Source organism: Acanthochromis polyacanthus, chromosome 24 (genome assembly GCF_021347895.1).
Source record: "Acanthochromis polyacanthus isolate Apoly-LR-REF ecotype Palm Island chromosome 24, KAUST_Apoly_ChrSc, whole genome shotgun sequence".
In the NCBI taxonomy this organism is placed as follows: Eukaryota; Metazoa; Chordata; class Actinopteri; family Pomacentridae; genus Acanthochromis; species Acanthochromis polyacanthus.
In genome coordinates, this window is record NC_067136.1 from 2,368,562 (window position 1) to 2,384,544 (window position 15,983).

Below are 15,983 nucleotides of genomic sequence, written 5' to 3' on the forward strand. Positions count from 1 at the left end.
TCAGAGGAAACACTTGAAGCTGTTACCTGAGCAGACCACCTGCAGGGCCTGGCCGCTTTTGGCCTCATTGTTCGGAAACAGACAGTCGTGGAGGGAAACAGCCGACAGGACGCAGGAGGACTGGATAAACCACGTGGGTCTCACTGATGCAAAGTCCTCGAAATATGTAGTCACATCAGAACCACATCCGAGCTGAGAACACACTGCTGCTGCTACTGCTGTCAGGTTCTGGTTGTCGTCCCATACCCAGTCCACCACGGGCCTCCACTCTCCATGGACCTTCATCTGCAGCTCACCTGCACAGGTGCTGCTGTTTCCCACCAGCCTCACGTGGTCTGGAGCTGAGAGGAGACAGGAGCAGCTCTGAGAAGGTTCTACTGATGTGTTCTGCAGAACATTTTCTCTCAGTTCCTAGAATGTTCTTCTAAAAAGTAGAAGAACTAAAGATGTCTTGGTGAGAACATTGTTAGACTGAATGTTCTCCAAACTGAAGGTTGCATTGAAAACCTTTGTTTTCATGGAACGTTGTGGAAATGTTTGACAGATTCTAGAACATGTTCCCTCAACAACATCTTCAGAACGTCTTCAGAAAACGTTCCTGACATCAACACCTCAGACAACAGACAGGCTTTGCAGACAGAACGCTCCACCTTTGTGGAAACATCTTTTAAAGAACGTTCTGTCGTCTGAGGTGGTAACACCTTAAAAACATTTTCTGAATGTTTCATTGAAAACATCATTTGTTATCATCAGTGTTTTAAAGAAGAACGTTCCCTCAACATACAAGCTAAACCTTCCTCCTTTAATAATGTCACATTACAGGAACGTTTTATGAACATCATCTGAGGCCTGGAGAACATCTGGAAAACGTTTTGAATATTGGTTTGAGAACCTGATATGAGTTTCTGACAACATCCTCTGAATGCTGCATTCAGACTTTTTGTTCTTTACAGGAACATCACTGTAAACTTTCTGAGAACATTCTCTGAACATTTGATGAGTTTTTTCTTCATAAAATCATGAACACTTGTGGGTAACGTTCTTCAACGCTGTAAGAACGTTACCTGCTGTCTGGCAGTGATTCCAGCTGCAGCTTTACCTGAGCAGGTGAGTGTGACGGTGGTTCCAGGTGAGCAGGTGTCTCTATCTGAGCGCTCACACTGCAGCAGAGCAGACTCATGGCCTCCACACCGGAACTCTGGGATCCACTCTGGAGCTTCTCCATAGAGTTCCTCCTTGAACCCTGAAGGAGAACCACAGCCCAGCTCCCTGCAGACCACCTCAGCATCCTGCAGGTCAAATCCATCTGAACACACTGAGGACCACACCTGGTTCCTCTTCACCTGCAGTCTACCTGAACACAGGTCAGTCTGGTTCTGCAGCCTCACAGAGTCTGCAGGAGGAGACAGAAGATCAGAAGGTTCAACATTTGGACAAATGACATCATTACAACATTCCTGTGTCGGTGCTGATTCACACTGTAAAAAATTACAGTATTTCAACGGTTTTTATTTGAACATTTTTAGAATAATTCATTCATATTTTATAGTTTTTCCTGCCGTGATGTTTGAGGAAACACTGATCAACACATTTTTACCATTTTCTGATATTTGATATTAAACAACTAATCGATTAATCAGTTTAAGCCACTTTTTAATATTATCATTATATTTTTTACAGAATTTCCCTTGTCTGCTAAATTAAAAATAATATATTGCAAATAAAAAGACAAATAAAAAAATACTAGTTTAGATATTGCAATGAAAAAAAGGCCAAATCTAAAATTCTGTTCACACACAAAAGCTTGAATTTTTACATAATTCTGTTCAACTTTACACATTATCCATGTTTTGTTTAATTACACATAATATCTGCTAAAATCACAGACAGAAATTTTAATTTCCATGTAGACTGTACAAAAAATAAAAAAGACCAAATGTGTGAATAAGTTTTTCTGAAAAATCTGTATTTTTTACAAAAGTCATAAAGTTCTTTTCTCTTTAAAAAGTTTCACCGTAACATTTTTACTGTGTTTAAATGAGCCAAAAATATCTTTTCTTTACTGAAATTTCACACTATTTGAAATAGAAGTATTTATTTTAAAGATTGCAAAATAATTTTAAAAATGTGTTTAAATTATCTGGCAAAAAAATAAATAAGAAAGAAAAATGATAGTTTTTGTAAATAATCTGTAAATAGTGTTTATGGCAAATGGTTATTACAAATAGAAATGTATTCTTTTACAGCGTTTAACAGGAAATTATCTATTCCGATTGTATTTAAAGAGCAAAACCACCATAACAACATTATTTTGCTGATATTTGTCATTATTATTATTATTATTATTATTGGTGGTTCCTCCTCACCTGAGCAGGTGATCTCCACTCTGAAGGGGGGCGGTTCTGCAGTTCCTCTGGACTCATCTCTGGTGACCAAGTCTTGTGGAGGTTCCTGGTCCAGAGTTCTGAGTGAAACCACAGAACCACAGCTGATCCTCCTGATCTGCTGCTGTCAGGTTCCAGTCCAGGTTCTGGTCCCTCACTGGTTCCCAGTCCGACTGACGCTGCTGCTCCAGTCTGCCAGAACAGGGACTCGGACCTCCGACCAGCCGGAACTCAGCAGGACTCACTGATGGGACAGGAAGTGGAGGATTTCAAAATAAGACTCCCAGGAATTTATCAAAACAGTGAAAATCATTAAAATGGCAGTGTTCAACCCTAAAATACAAAGCTTTATTTCAAATAATGACAAATATCAGGCAACTAATTCCATTTATTGCTAATTTAAATACTGGGTTAGAAGCATAAAATAACTTTAAAAACTGTAAATGTGATGCTTTAAGATGGAACTTAAACACAGAAGACTTTTAATTTGAGGAAATGTGACATAAAATAGAATAAATGATGAGAAAAGTGAACTGAGGAGGTTTAATGTGGGAGGACTGATGGTGTCCAGCAGGAGGTGCTGAAGGAGAAGAAGGAGGAGGAGGATTATTGTTTCCTGATCTTTATATTCACAATAAACTAAATTTTCTGTGAATTAAGGGATAAAAACTCTCTGAATCCTCTGTTTGTTTGGCTGAACACACGTAAACTGAGCATGCTCCGTTTGAACACCTGCGCCAGGTGAGACTGAAGGACTGTGAGGAGAACAGGAGCTCAGACGGACTGAAGGACTGTGAGGAGAACAGGAGCTCAGACGGACTGAAGGACTGTGAGGAGAACAGGAGCTCAGACGGACTGAAGGACTGTGAGGAGAACAGGAGCTCAGACGGACTGAAGGACTGTGAGGAGAACAGGAGCTCAGACAGGTGAGACTGAAATTCAAAGATTTTAGGAGCAAATGCAGTGACTGCACAGATTCCCTTTGAATTCAGGGTACATTTATTGTGTTTTACACAAAAAATAGATCAAAAACCTAAAAATAAAAAAATAATATGAACATTTATATGATAAAAATATTAGATTTAGAAGTTATTTGACAACAGAATAAATATTTGAAAGTAACACAGAATGCTTGATTCCAGAGTATTTGGAATGTCTCTCTGTTTTAGTGTGTGTGGTTTTTGTTTTTCAATAAACAAAGACATTTTTACAGCAAATTGGTGCAGAAAAATAGCTAGAATGCTGAAAATTAATTGTTTGATGTTGAAATTCCTGCAAAAGCTGCAGCCATCTGTTGTTTTCTCATAAATAAATGACCCAGAATGCATTAATTAGGTGTTTGATGCTCAGATTTCCTACCAAAGCTGCACTCTTGAACACCCCACATGAGCTTTTCTTTCTGTATTGTGTGTTCATTTGAGTATTTGTGGTGGATGCATCAGTTCAGAGCTTGGAGAATCAAAGTAAACGTGTCCGTCAGTAAATAAGGTCCTACCTGAGCTGCACACACCCTCAAGCAGTTACGTAGGTAAAGTTGGAAAGATATTCACAGATTCGGACTTCCGGCATCAATAACTCACGAGATACACACGTGGACAAAATTGTTGGTACCCCTCAGTTAAAGAAGGAAAAACCCACAATTCTCACTGAAATCACTTGAAACTCACAAAAGTAACAATAAATAAAAATTTATTGAAAATTAAATAATCAAAATCAGCCATCACTTTTGAATTGTTGATTAACATAATTATTTAAAAAAAACAAACTAATGAAATAGGGCTGGACAAAAATGATGGTACCCATAACTTAATATTTTGTTGCACAACCTTTTGAGGCAATCACTGCAATTAAACGATTTCTGTATTTGTCAATGAGCGTTCTGCAGCTGTCAACAGGTATTTTGGCCCACTCCTCATGATCAAACAGCTCCAGTTGTCTCAGGTTTGATGGGTGTCTTCTCCAAATGGCATGTTTCAGCTCCTTCCACATATGTTCAATGGGATTCAGATCTGGGCTCATAGAAGGCCACTTTAGAATAGTCCAACGCTTTTCTCTCAGCCATTCTTGGGTGTTTTTGGCTGTGTGTTTTGGATGGTTGTCCTGTTGGAAGACCCGTGACCTGCGACTGAGACCAAGCTTTCTGACACTAGGCAGCACATTTCTCTCCAGAATGCCTTGATAGTCTTCAGATTTCATCGTACCTTGCACACTTTCAAGACACCCTGTGCCAGATGCAGCAAAGCAGCCCCAAAACATTACTGAGCCTCCTCCATGTTTCACCGTAGGGACAGTGTTCTTTTCTTCGTATGCTTGGTTTTTGAGTCTATCAACATAGAGTTGATGTGCCTTACCAAAAAGCTCCAGTTTGGTCTCATCTGTCCAAAGGACATTCTCCCAGAAGCTTTGTGGCTTGTCAACATGCATTTTTGCAAATTCCAGTCTGGCTTTTTTATGAGTTTTTTTCAGCAGTGGTGTCCTCCTTGGTCGTCTCCCATGAAGTCCACTTTGGCTCAAACAACGACGAATGGTGCGATCTGACACTGATGTACCTTGGCCTTGGAGTTCACCTTTAATTTCTTTGGAGGTTGCTCTGGGCTCTTTGGATACAATTCCAACGATCCGTCTCTTCAATTTGTCATCAATTTTCCTCTTGCGGCCACGTCCAGGGAGGTTGGCTACTGTCCCGTGGGTCTTGAACTTCTGAATAATATGAGCCACTGTTGTCACAGGAACTTCAAGCTGTTTAGAGATGGTCTTATAGCCTTTACCTTTAAGATGTTTGTCTATAATTTTTTTCGGATGTCCTGGGACAATTCTCTCCTTCGCTTTCTGTTGTCCATGTTCAGTGTGGTACACACCTTTTCACCAAACAGCAGGGTGACTACTTGTCTCCCTTTAAATAGGCAGACTGACTGATTATGAGTTTGGAAACACCTGTGATGTCAATTAAATGACACACCTGAGTTAATCATGTCACTCTGGTCAAATAGTTTTCAATCTTTTATAGAGGTAACATCATTTTTGTCCAGGCCTGTTTCATTAGTTTGTTTTTTTAAATAAATATGTTAATCAACAATTCAAAAGTAATGGCTGTTTTTGATTATTTAATTTTCAATAAATTTTTATTTATTGTTACTTTTGTGAGTTTCAAGTGATTTCAGTGAGATTTGTGGGTTTTTCCTTCTTTAACTGAGGGGTACCAACAATTTTGTCCACGTGTGTATATGTTGTCAAAACATGAACGATGCCTCTTTCAAATCGTTGTAAGGTAGACAATGTGCTACAAGGCCAGTTTTATCAAAAGTAGCTGTCTTTCAAGCTGCAGAAATAACATTGGTGTCTATGAGCAGCCGGCGGTGCGACGAGTGAACAGGGACCGTCTGCAAATAGCAAACCTGCTGCAACAGCGAAGAGAGACACTACACAAATATTCAATAACTTCACTCTTATACACTGTAGAGCCACCAAAATCACTGTAGCCATGAATGGACTGCGGCTGGTCATACTACAGCTCTTGGTTTGGCGCTAAATCAAAAATCTGAATTTTAAGGAATTTTTATTTTTTATTGTTATTACTTTATTAGTAATAAAATTCAATAACTTCACTCTTACACACTGTACAGTCACCAAAATCACTGTAGCCATCAACTGTCTCCTGCTGGTCATACTACAACTCTTGCTTTGGTGCTAAATCAAAAATCTGAATTTTAAGGAATTTTTATTATTATTTAATGAGTATTAAAATTCAATAACTTCAGTCTTACACAGTGTACAGTCACCAAAGTCTCTGGAGTCATCAATGGGCTCCTGCTGGTCATACTACAACTCTTGCTTTGGTGTTGAAAAATCAGAATTTTAAGGAATTTTTATGTTTATTATTATTCAAAAATCTGTCTAAATGTGTGATAGTGAGCACTTCTCCTTTGCTGAGATAATCCATCCACCTCACAGGTGTGCCATATCAAGATGCTGATTAGACACCATGATTAGTGCACAGGTGTGCCTTAAACTGCCTACAATAAAAGGACACTCTGAAAGGTGCAGTTTTATCACACAGCACAAAGATTTGAGGGAGCGTGCAATTGGCATGCTGACAGCAGGAATGTCAACCAGAGCTGTTGCTGGTGTATTGAATGTTCATTTCTCTACCATAAGCCGTCTCCAAAGGCGTTTCAGAGAATTTGGCAGTACATCCAACCAGCCTCACAACCGCAGACCACGTGTAACCACACCAGCCCAGGACCTCCACATCCAGCATGTTCACCTCCAAGTTGGTCTGAGACCAGCCACTCTGACAGCTGCTGAAACAATCGGTTTGCATGACCAAAGAATTTCTGCACAAACTGTCAGAAACCATCTCAGGGAAGCTCATCTGCTGCTCGTTGTCCTCATCTGGGTCTCCACCTGACTACAGTTCGTCGTCGTAACCAACTTGAGTGGGCAAATGCTCACATTGGATGGCGTCTGGCACGTTGGAGAGGTGTTCTCTTCACGGATGAATCCCTGTTTACACTGTTCAGGGCAGATGGCAGACAGCGTGTGTGGCGTCATGTGGGTGAGTGGTTTTCTGATGTCAGTGTTGTGGATGGAGTGGCCCATGGTGGCGGTGGGGTTATGGTATGGGCAGGCGTCTGTTATGGACCAAGAACACAGGTGCATTTTATTGATGGCATTTTGAATGACAGAGATACCGTGACGAGATCCTGAGGCCCATTGTTGTGCCATACATCCAAGAACATCACCTCATGTTGCAGCAGGATAATGCACGGCCCCATGCTGCAAGGATCTGTACACAATTCTTGGAAGCTGAAAACGTCCCAGTTCTTGCATGACCAGCATACTCACCGGACATGTCACCCATTGAGCATGTTTGGGATGCTCTGGATCGGCGTATACGACAGCGTGTACCAGTTTCCATCAATATCCAGCAACTTCACACAGCCATTGAAGAGGAGTGGACCCCCCCCCCCCAATAAAACAAAACTGCACCTTTCAGAGTGGTCTTTTATTGTGGGCAGTCTAAGGCACACCTGTGTCTAGGCTTGTGCTAGCCGATCTCCACAGCGCCTTTGGCATATCGTTTTGCTGGATGGCGCAGTCATTCTGAACTGTGTGAGCCACAGTGGCGCTCTATTTTTCTTATAAAAAGCAAGAGCCACCCGAATCTTGATCACGTACACGGTGTTGTAGAATTTTCACACTCCCCGGAAAAATCTGACTCCGCCTTCGCGTGAACGCGCGCGACTTACGTTTCACTCTGTGGCCACTAGACGGGTTTTCTGTTGTACGTTTACTGTTTTTGTTGTTGTTTTCTACAGGTTTTCAGAGTTAAATGTGATTAAGTACCGAACTGCAGATATGCTTTCCTGTTAAATATGATTAGGTGACATGTTTCTCCTCCTCTTCTAATCTGTATGTGCACATCCTAAATGCCATTGGGGGGAGATCCTACGCTACTCTCAGCTTCACTCCTATGAGGACATCAGGACAGGACAGTGTGTAATCGCCAAATATCGTTCAAATTCCATCAGTGTTCTACACGTGTCAATAAAATAATTGTTCACTGAGAAAACTTTATATCTCCTTATTTAAAATCGGACTCCCCTAAGAATACAAGATATGGCATCAAAATATGTCTGGTATTTATGTATAAAGTCTTTAATATAAGTATAGTTCTTAAGTATAAAGTCATTTGTTATTGTTGTTATTTTTATTGGGCCAGTTAACAATATAATAGAATTGAAATTCTTTATTTATCCCACACCTGGGAAATTATTTGCTACAAGAGCTAAAACACCAAATCACAACAATTAAAAAAAAACTAGTAAATTACAGTCTGTAAGAACAGAATAATAAAATATGGGGCTAAATGATCACAGTATGGCAGATTAAGAACAGACAGACTTTTTCAAAACTAGGACTATATGGAGGTTGAGTTAACTTTGCAGATTGTATGACATGAAATAAGATCTGGAGTCAGATTTTGTAGGGTCACTTACCAAAATCTGACTCCCCTAGAGGAAGTTTTTGTTGAGTTTATGCTACAATTGTGAGATATGGTACATAGTGAGGGTTGAAGAATTGGACATAGGAGGAAAAGAAGGTAAATTAGACATGAAATTAATATTTTAATGGGTCAAAAATTTTGATCATGAACATGTTTAAGGTACAGCTTTTTAAATGGCCAAATGCATATATACATGGGAATGTGTCTTCACCCCTGACTGCCTGTTTGTAATAAAAATAACAACATACATACTTATAAGTAGAATAAAATAGTTAAAGTCGAACTGTTTAATTGTGCTTTTTTTTTTTACCTCAAAATGCACCAGACTGCAGGAAAATGACTCATTTTTTCCCCGCTATCACTGACACAGAAATTTGTGGCTTTTTGTGGCTCATTGTTGTTCTTATGAGTGAGCCACAGTGGCTCTTCATTTCAAATTCCTAGTGCAAGCATAGTGTGCACTAATCATGGTGTCTAATCAGTATCTTGATATGGCACACCTGTGAGGTGGATGGATTATCTCAGCAAAGGAGAAGTGCTCACTATCACACATTTAGACAGATTTGTGAATAATAATAAACATAAAAATTCCTTAAAATTCTGATTTTTCAACACCAAAGCAAGAGCTGTAGTATGACCAGCAGGAGCCCATTGATGACTCCAGAGACTTTGGTGACTGTACACTGTGTAAGACTGAAGTTATTGAATTTTAATACTCATAAAATAATAATAAAAATTCCTTAAAATTCAGATTTTTGATTTAGCACCAAACCAAGAGTAGTAGTATGACCAGCAGGAGAAAATCGATGGCTACAGTGATTTTGGTGATTGTACAGTGTGTAAGAGTGAAGTTATTGAATTTTAATACTCATAAAAATTCCTTAAAATTCTTATTTCTAATTTAGTGCCAAAGCAAGAGTTGTAGTATGACCAGCAGGAGATAATTGAGGACTCCAGTGATTTTGGTGACTGTACAGTGTGTAAGAGTGAAGTTATTGAATTTTATTACTAATAAAGTAATAACAATAAAAAATAAAAATTCCTTAAAATTCAGATTTTTGATTTAGCACCAAACCAAGAGCTGTAGTATGACCAGCCGCAGTCCATTCATGGCTACAGTGATTTTGGTAGCTCTGCAGTGTATAAGAGTGAAGTTATTGAATATTTGTGTAGTGTCTGTTTTTGCTGTTGCAGCAGGTTTGCTATTTGCAGACGGTCCCTGTTCACTCGTCGCACCGCCGGCTGCTCATAGACACCAATGTTATTTCTGCAGCTTGAAAGACAGCTACTTTTGATAAAACTGGCCTTGTAGCACATTGTCTACCTTACAACGATTTGAAAGAGGCATCGTTCATGTTTTGACAACATATATCTCGTGAGTTATTGATGCCGGAAGTCCGAATCTGTGAATATCTTTCCAACTTTACCAAACTCTACAGCAGACTGAAAATAAAAATAAAAATAATATCTTTACTGTGACAGAAATTTACAATGATGTTCAATGAGACTTTTCAGCAGGTTTGTGCTCTGAACTACATTGTCACGGAGTTCTTCCTGGGTGATTATAATTTGTACATTTATTTATTTTTTCCCCAACTCTTTTTCTTCCCTTATTTTCTTGCTTCAGTTTGATTTGGTGTGGGTCAGTGTGACATAAAGGGGTCAGTGTAAATGACAATGATTCTATTGACAATAAACTTTATGTTTTAGAGTCTAAAAAAAGTAAATACAAACGGTGATAGAACCTCAATTGTTCTGTCTCAAAAAAGATGTAAATAAGATATTTAAAAACACATCACAGTCGACCAAAAAGAAATACATCAGAATAATACATTTTGGATTGGAACAAAATGAAGAAAATGACACTTTGGAGGAGGTCTGTGGTCTGAACTACATTGTTGTGGAGCTTCTCCTATGAGGTCATAGTTATTACAGCTATATTTTTATTGACTTTTAAAAAAAAAACAACTTTTGTTTCTTTCGGTTTCTTGCTTTACTTTGATTTATTTTGGTGAACTGCCAGATGTTAAAAAATAAAGTTAAGGTTACCCAAGATTGAAAAATAATGTACATTTCAGAATTCTACAGAAAGGCCTGTTTCAAGGAATAAGAAATGGGTTAAACACTTAAAGCTGTTCTGCAGCAAACCTTGAAAACTGGTGCTACCAGACCTTAAAGGTGTAACAACTTCCCTTGATTACTTACAACCCCCGCTGTCTGCTGGAACACACCATGGCACCAGACCCTCCAGAGCATTATTACAACAGCGCTGTACTGCAGGAAGTAGAGTGTTGTTATAAAAATGGAGAGAAAAAGACAATTAACAGCAGAAGAGAGACAGACCATCAGAACATGCAAAAATGTAGGTCTTTCCTACAGAGAAATTGCCAAGAAAGTCAAGGTGTCAGTGTGTACAGTTTTCTTCTCCATCAAATGGGACTCACAAACTGGGAGAAAGTCTGACAGGAGTACAGTCGGTTCTTGTACAGAGTCAGAGGAACCCTGAAACTAAACAGCTACCACAGCATTCTGCAGCTCCATGCAGAACGCTCTGGTATGTTCCTAGATGGTCAGGGGTTCATCCTACAGCAAGATAATAACCCCAAAGATAAGTCCAAGCTACATCAGAACTAGCTCAGGAAAAAAGAACCAGAGCTTGACAACATGGAGTGGCAGCACAGCCTCCAGACTGAAACCTCATGGAGCTGGTTTGGGATGAACTGGACAGAAGAGTGAAAGCAAAGAACCTACAAGAACCACAAATTTATGGGAACTTCTGCGACAGAGTTGGAAGAACTTTCTGAAGGATATTTGATTTCCATTGTGGAAAGAATGCCGTGAGTGTGTTCAGCTGTTGTATCTGCTGAAGGTGGCTGTTTAAATGAGTCAAAAGCTTATAATACATTTTGGTTTCTGTATTGCTTTTTTTTACTTCATTTGTTGATTTGTTGTTTGTTTATTCATATTTCAGAGTCCAAGGAGACATTAACATGCTTAACTTCCATTAAAAATTGTAAACAAATGGCTGTTCTAATCTTCTGACCGCTAGTGTAGATGAAACCAAATTACAACGTGCAGGAAAAATGTATGTAGTATGTACGCATACTATAAGAATTAGCGTCTACTTTGTACTGCAGTATGCACTTGAAGTAAACAGAAAAAGTAGTGATGAATCCTACAGCCTAAATCACACACCAACTGATAATTTTATTGATTCCTTCAACACTGGAAACTAACAATCCAACCAAGAACAAACATAACAGTTTTAGGGAAAAGTGAAAGAGACAACTCACAAGATATTCTTTCCTTTGGGCAACCTCCAGAGGAGTCACGTCTCCTCCACCACCAGCTTCCCACTTGGTCCTCCAACATGTTCCATCTCATTGATGCCCTCCACAGTGGTCCCACCAGATATTTTGGTCTTTGTTCTGCCCTTCAGACTGTGTAGTTTTGCTTAGCCTTTAACCTAGAGTTGGTCTGTGTTGTTTCTTCCATCTCTACCAGTCCTTGTGTTCTCTTTTCCATGTTCCCTGTAGCTCTCCCAGCCTTGTCTTACCTGGTTTGTTCAGCCTCAGCTCTACATCCTAGCCGAGCTGCTAATTAATATTGTGTCTTCTCCTGTGTGTAACAATATGTGTTACTGCACTTTCCTAAATCAACACCTTCTTCACTAAGTCTTTGATCTCCTCCACCTCATTAGTTTCTACATCTGGGTTCTCCACAAACCTGTGACAGTTTTGTTTCAACACAAACTGAATCTATGTCCTTCCTTGACCTGTCAGAGAAACAGATGGAGTGTTTCCACTCATTACAGGATCAGAGGTGTTTGTTTTTCTTGTTCTTTATCGCCACCAAGTGGAGCAGTCACAACACTGCAAGAAATGATTCCAGGTTGAGTTCACATTTCATCCTGACATACTTGTGGAATTTACTCTTTAACTCACAGATGATGTCAGTTTAGTTCACCTGGTCAGACTTACACGACAACATCAAGGGAAATTTAGGAAATTTTACAACAAGAAGGATTTTTTCACAGAATATGTTCTTTATCTTTTCATAAACCAAAGAGATCATGAGAATAAGTTTCTAACCATTCAGTCTTCATTTCAACCAGATTGTAAACTGTGAAGTGAACGACACTTTAATTTTCACACATGAATATTTTGTTATATTTTTATTACTCATTACATCTGATTGTAAATATTTTCCTTCATGCCAGAGTTCATGTAGCAGCTCAGCTGGTTCAGAAGCAGGTTTAGAAAGAGTTGTGGGTTTAAAGCATGACTGGATATTTAAATAAAGATTCAGATTAAACTGAAAAGTCTCATTTACATTTTAAAGGATACAACTGGTGATGATTTTTGTTGTCAGAACTCTTTATTGAAAACCAAACCAGTATAATGAACAGAAATCGTTATGATGATTACAGTTGCAAAAACAGTTTTAACACAAAGAACAGATACAAGTCAGCTACAGATCTGTAGATATTTAAAAACCACACAATGAAGAACATTCACTGGACTCTTGTTGCTGAAGTTCAGTGATGTGGAGGCAGATCCAGAGAGACACACTGGAGACTCAGATGACTTAGGTTGTGAGTAATGTTTACTGATATCAGGAGAAGTGACACCAACAGAGCAGCAGTACATGCAAGCAATGCCAGCAGCACTTCTGAGGATTCTCTCTGATCTTTGGCTTTATATTGGAGTTGGGAGAAGGTCAGATTTAGATTACAGACCAACATGGAGACAACTGGTCTGCTTAGTCACATCACAATAGACGATATCTGATCTCCTGCAGTGTCTGTCTGTCTAAAGGCCATTATGACCTTAGAAAGGGGAAAGAGTCATTTTTCCTTCACAACTCTCATGACCTCAGAGATTTTCTTACAAAGCTACAATATTAAATCCTAATACATCACACATCACTCTGAAATCTCCAACAACATGCTCTATAAATGAATCCAGCTTTACAGGGATACGCTGATGTCTCTGCAGTTCATTACAACATTTTCACATGAGAAAGTTTTCACAGTTTAAATGTGTAGATTTCCACATGTATGTTGCATAAAATCAGCTGTAAATCTGCCCTACCATGAATTTATCAACACAGCAACAGGATAAATAAGATATTTGTTCAGTTTTCTGAACAATTGACTCTGCTCTACTCCAAAACAATAAATGTCTCACATGACAGTTTGATATTTATTAGTTGGCTCTAACATGTCAACCTAAAACATGAACCTTCAAAGTAAAACAAATGAAAGATATCCTGTAAATACAGTTTACAGTTCATCCTTCTCGTCCTTCTCTTCCTCAAAGATGGTGTTGTCAGGCTTCTTGACCCATCTAAGTTTGAACCCTGCTGTGATCCCTTTCTCTTTCAGCTTCTTCTCCAGCTGAAAAACAAGTTCATGAGCAGAAAGAAAAGATTTTGATTCTTCTTCTTGTTCTTACAGATTGATGTCCCTTAAATTTAAATGTTAACATGAAAGTATCTCATCTCACACTGACCAGTTTCTGGATGGCCTCCGTCACAGCGGGGTCATTCAGGTCCATTGCAGATTTCTGAACCCTCAGCTTGATCCGAAGCTGCTGCTTTTTCTCTGTGGACAAAATGGAAATACAGATTCATGAAAAATAGACTTGAGTGTCAGTGCAGCACAGTCAGTGTGAGTTTGTTTGAAGACAACTCACCGTAGTGGCACATGAAAGGACGTTTTTGGTCACAGTGATCTTCCACCCACTTTCCAGCATCAGTAGCACCGATCACACTGGTAGCACAGTCTCCAGTTTTAGCTAATGGGTGTCCAGTCAGGAAGTTTTTGAATTCATGCTCTGTGCCGTCTGACCAAGAGTACCAGGTTCTTCTGGACAGACCAACGAAAATGTACTCATTTCCTGTTCCAGCCTCCTGGATCAGTTTCATCTCTTCTTCATTCCTGATGGAGGCCAGGTCTGTGTGGAACTTCCTGCAGTAGCTCTGAGCTTCCTCCCACGTCAGGTTCGTCCAGGACTTGAAGACATATCTTGGAGAAGAAGCTGGCAAGAATTTTGAAAGTTCAGTCGGATTAACCCTTTAAGTGCCAAAGTCACAATATTGCGACAAGCAACATTGCTGAACATAAGCCATAGCTTCAAATATAGTGCCTCATGCGGTTACTACTTTACACCAGGAGATGGTGGACATCTAGAACTTCAATCTGAGCATCATTTGTGGGTGTGTTTTCATTTAAAGTTTTGGAGTTCATATAGTTTGAAAACCGAGGAGACAAGACTCATCGTCGGAGCATAACAGAGTGTAAGACGGCGCATTTTAGAGCGAGAAAACTCACCATACAGAGAGGTCTGTTCAACGCTGACAAAGTACTTTGTCAAATAATGGCTCACTCATATTCTGAAGAGGAATATTCACCCTCTGATGAAGATGTTCAGTCGTCCACTGAGACAGAAAGTGCCGCTGCGTCTGTGCGTAACGGCAGCGGGTCGGTGCACCATGACTGTCCACGAGCAGCACATAGTGGAGCCGATGCTTTGCTTTACCGGGTCCAGGGTGGCAGGAGGGGACATGGCGGGTGTAGCAGGGGTGGTCAAAACACCGCTAATGGTGAGAGGGATAATGGGGGTTGAAAAAAAAAACGCGGAAATAGCAGCAGACGCGATAGAAGCCGCGGGAGAAAATGCACTGACTTATTTTTTTTTTTCTTTTTTTTGTCTGCATATCCGCTCACAAATGACACCAACCACCCATGGTGTCATTGCTTAAGCTTCATGCAATTTTTTCTTCTTTGTGACTGTGACCATCACCTGTCCTCATGGCAAATTAACCTATCATGTTTATTTCAAGCTGTTTCCTACATTATGCCATTGAGGGCTGTGCACACCCAAGTGAAACATAAAACAAACACAGGACAGACAGAAAGGTGAGGCATAGACAGTGTTCTAAGAGAAAAGGTGCATTTTATTTGTTTGTGCTCTTTTATTCACACCTTGAAACCAGTTACAAATCTAAAACCCTTCACAAACACCAGATACGACAAAATCCCAACTGGATCAATCATGAAGATGTCAGGAGGCCACAAGAAGGATAGATAGAGCAGAGTGAGATCCACAGACACTAACCCAGCAACCTCCACTGACTCAGCGACCGGAGGAACAAACTCTATTGAGTTTTGGTAGGTGCCGGTGTGGTGGGTCTGGCATGCATGAAAACCTCCACCAAAAGGAGGGAGCTGTCCCCTCCAGCCCAAGGAGGTCCACACAGCCCCCCCGCAGGAGCTACCGAGCGGAGAGCCAGCCCAGGAACCCGGAGTGCCCCCCCCCCGACACAGCCAGAGCCCCAAGGCCCGCGCAGCAGAACGGGCCATAGCAGACCCCCACGGCGCCCCACAGCCCCACCTCCCCCACCTCCCCCACGACCACTCGCCCCCCACCCCCCCGCCCCCCAGACCGAAATGTGAATGTGTATGTAGTGCGTTAAAATTGGGGGAAGTAGTGGCGGGGTGGGGGCGGGGGGGGGGGGGGGGGGGGGGGGCTTGTCACAGTACAACATTGCACTGTGCATTAAAATTGGAGGGGAGTTGTGGAACAGGA

General features: G+C 40.4%; 2 protein-coding genes across 2 annotated transcripts; both read right to left on the minus strand.

The window, feature by feature from the left end:
* LOC127532733 (scavenger receptor cysteine-rich type 1 protein M130-like) lies at positions 1 to 11,770 on the minus strand. The gene is made up of 5 exons (XM_051944767.1): positions 11,724 to 11,770; positions 3,117 to 3,247; positions 2,476 to 2,628; positions 1,100 to 1,393; positions 1 to 341 (listed from the first exon to the last, which is right to left on the minus strand). The coding sequence occupies exons 1-5, from the start codon at positions 11,768 to 11,770 to the stop codon at positions 1 to 3; spliced, it is 966 nt and encodes a 321-aa protein (XP_051800727.1).
* Positions 11,771 to 12,751: 981 nt separating this feature from the next.
* LOC127532533 (lithostathine-1-like) lies at positions 12,752 to 14,425 on the minus strand. The gene is made up of 3 exons (XM_051944357.1): positions 14,088 to 14,425; positions 13,905 to 13,996; positions 12,752 to 13,789 (listed from the first exon to the last, which is right to left on the minus strand). Exons 1-3 carry the CDS (start codon positions 14,317 to 14,319, stop codon positions 13,676 to 13,678), a joined length of 438 nt encoding a protein of 145 aa, XP_051800317.1. The 5' UTR covers positions 14,320 to 14,425; the 3' UTR covers positions 12,752 to 13,675.
* Positions 14,426 to 15,983: the final 1,558 nt, after the last annotated feature.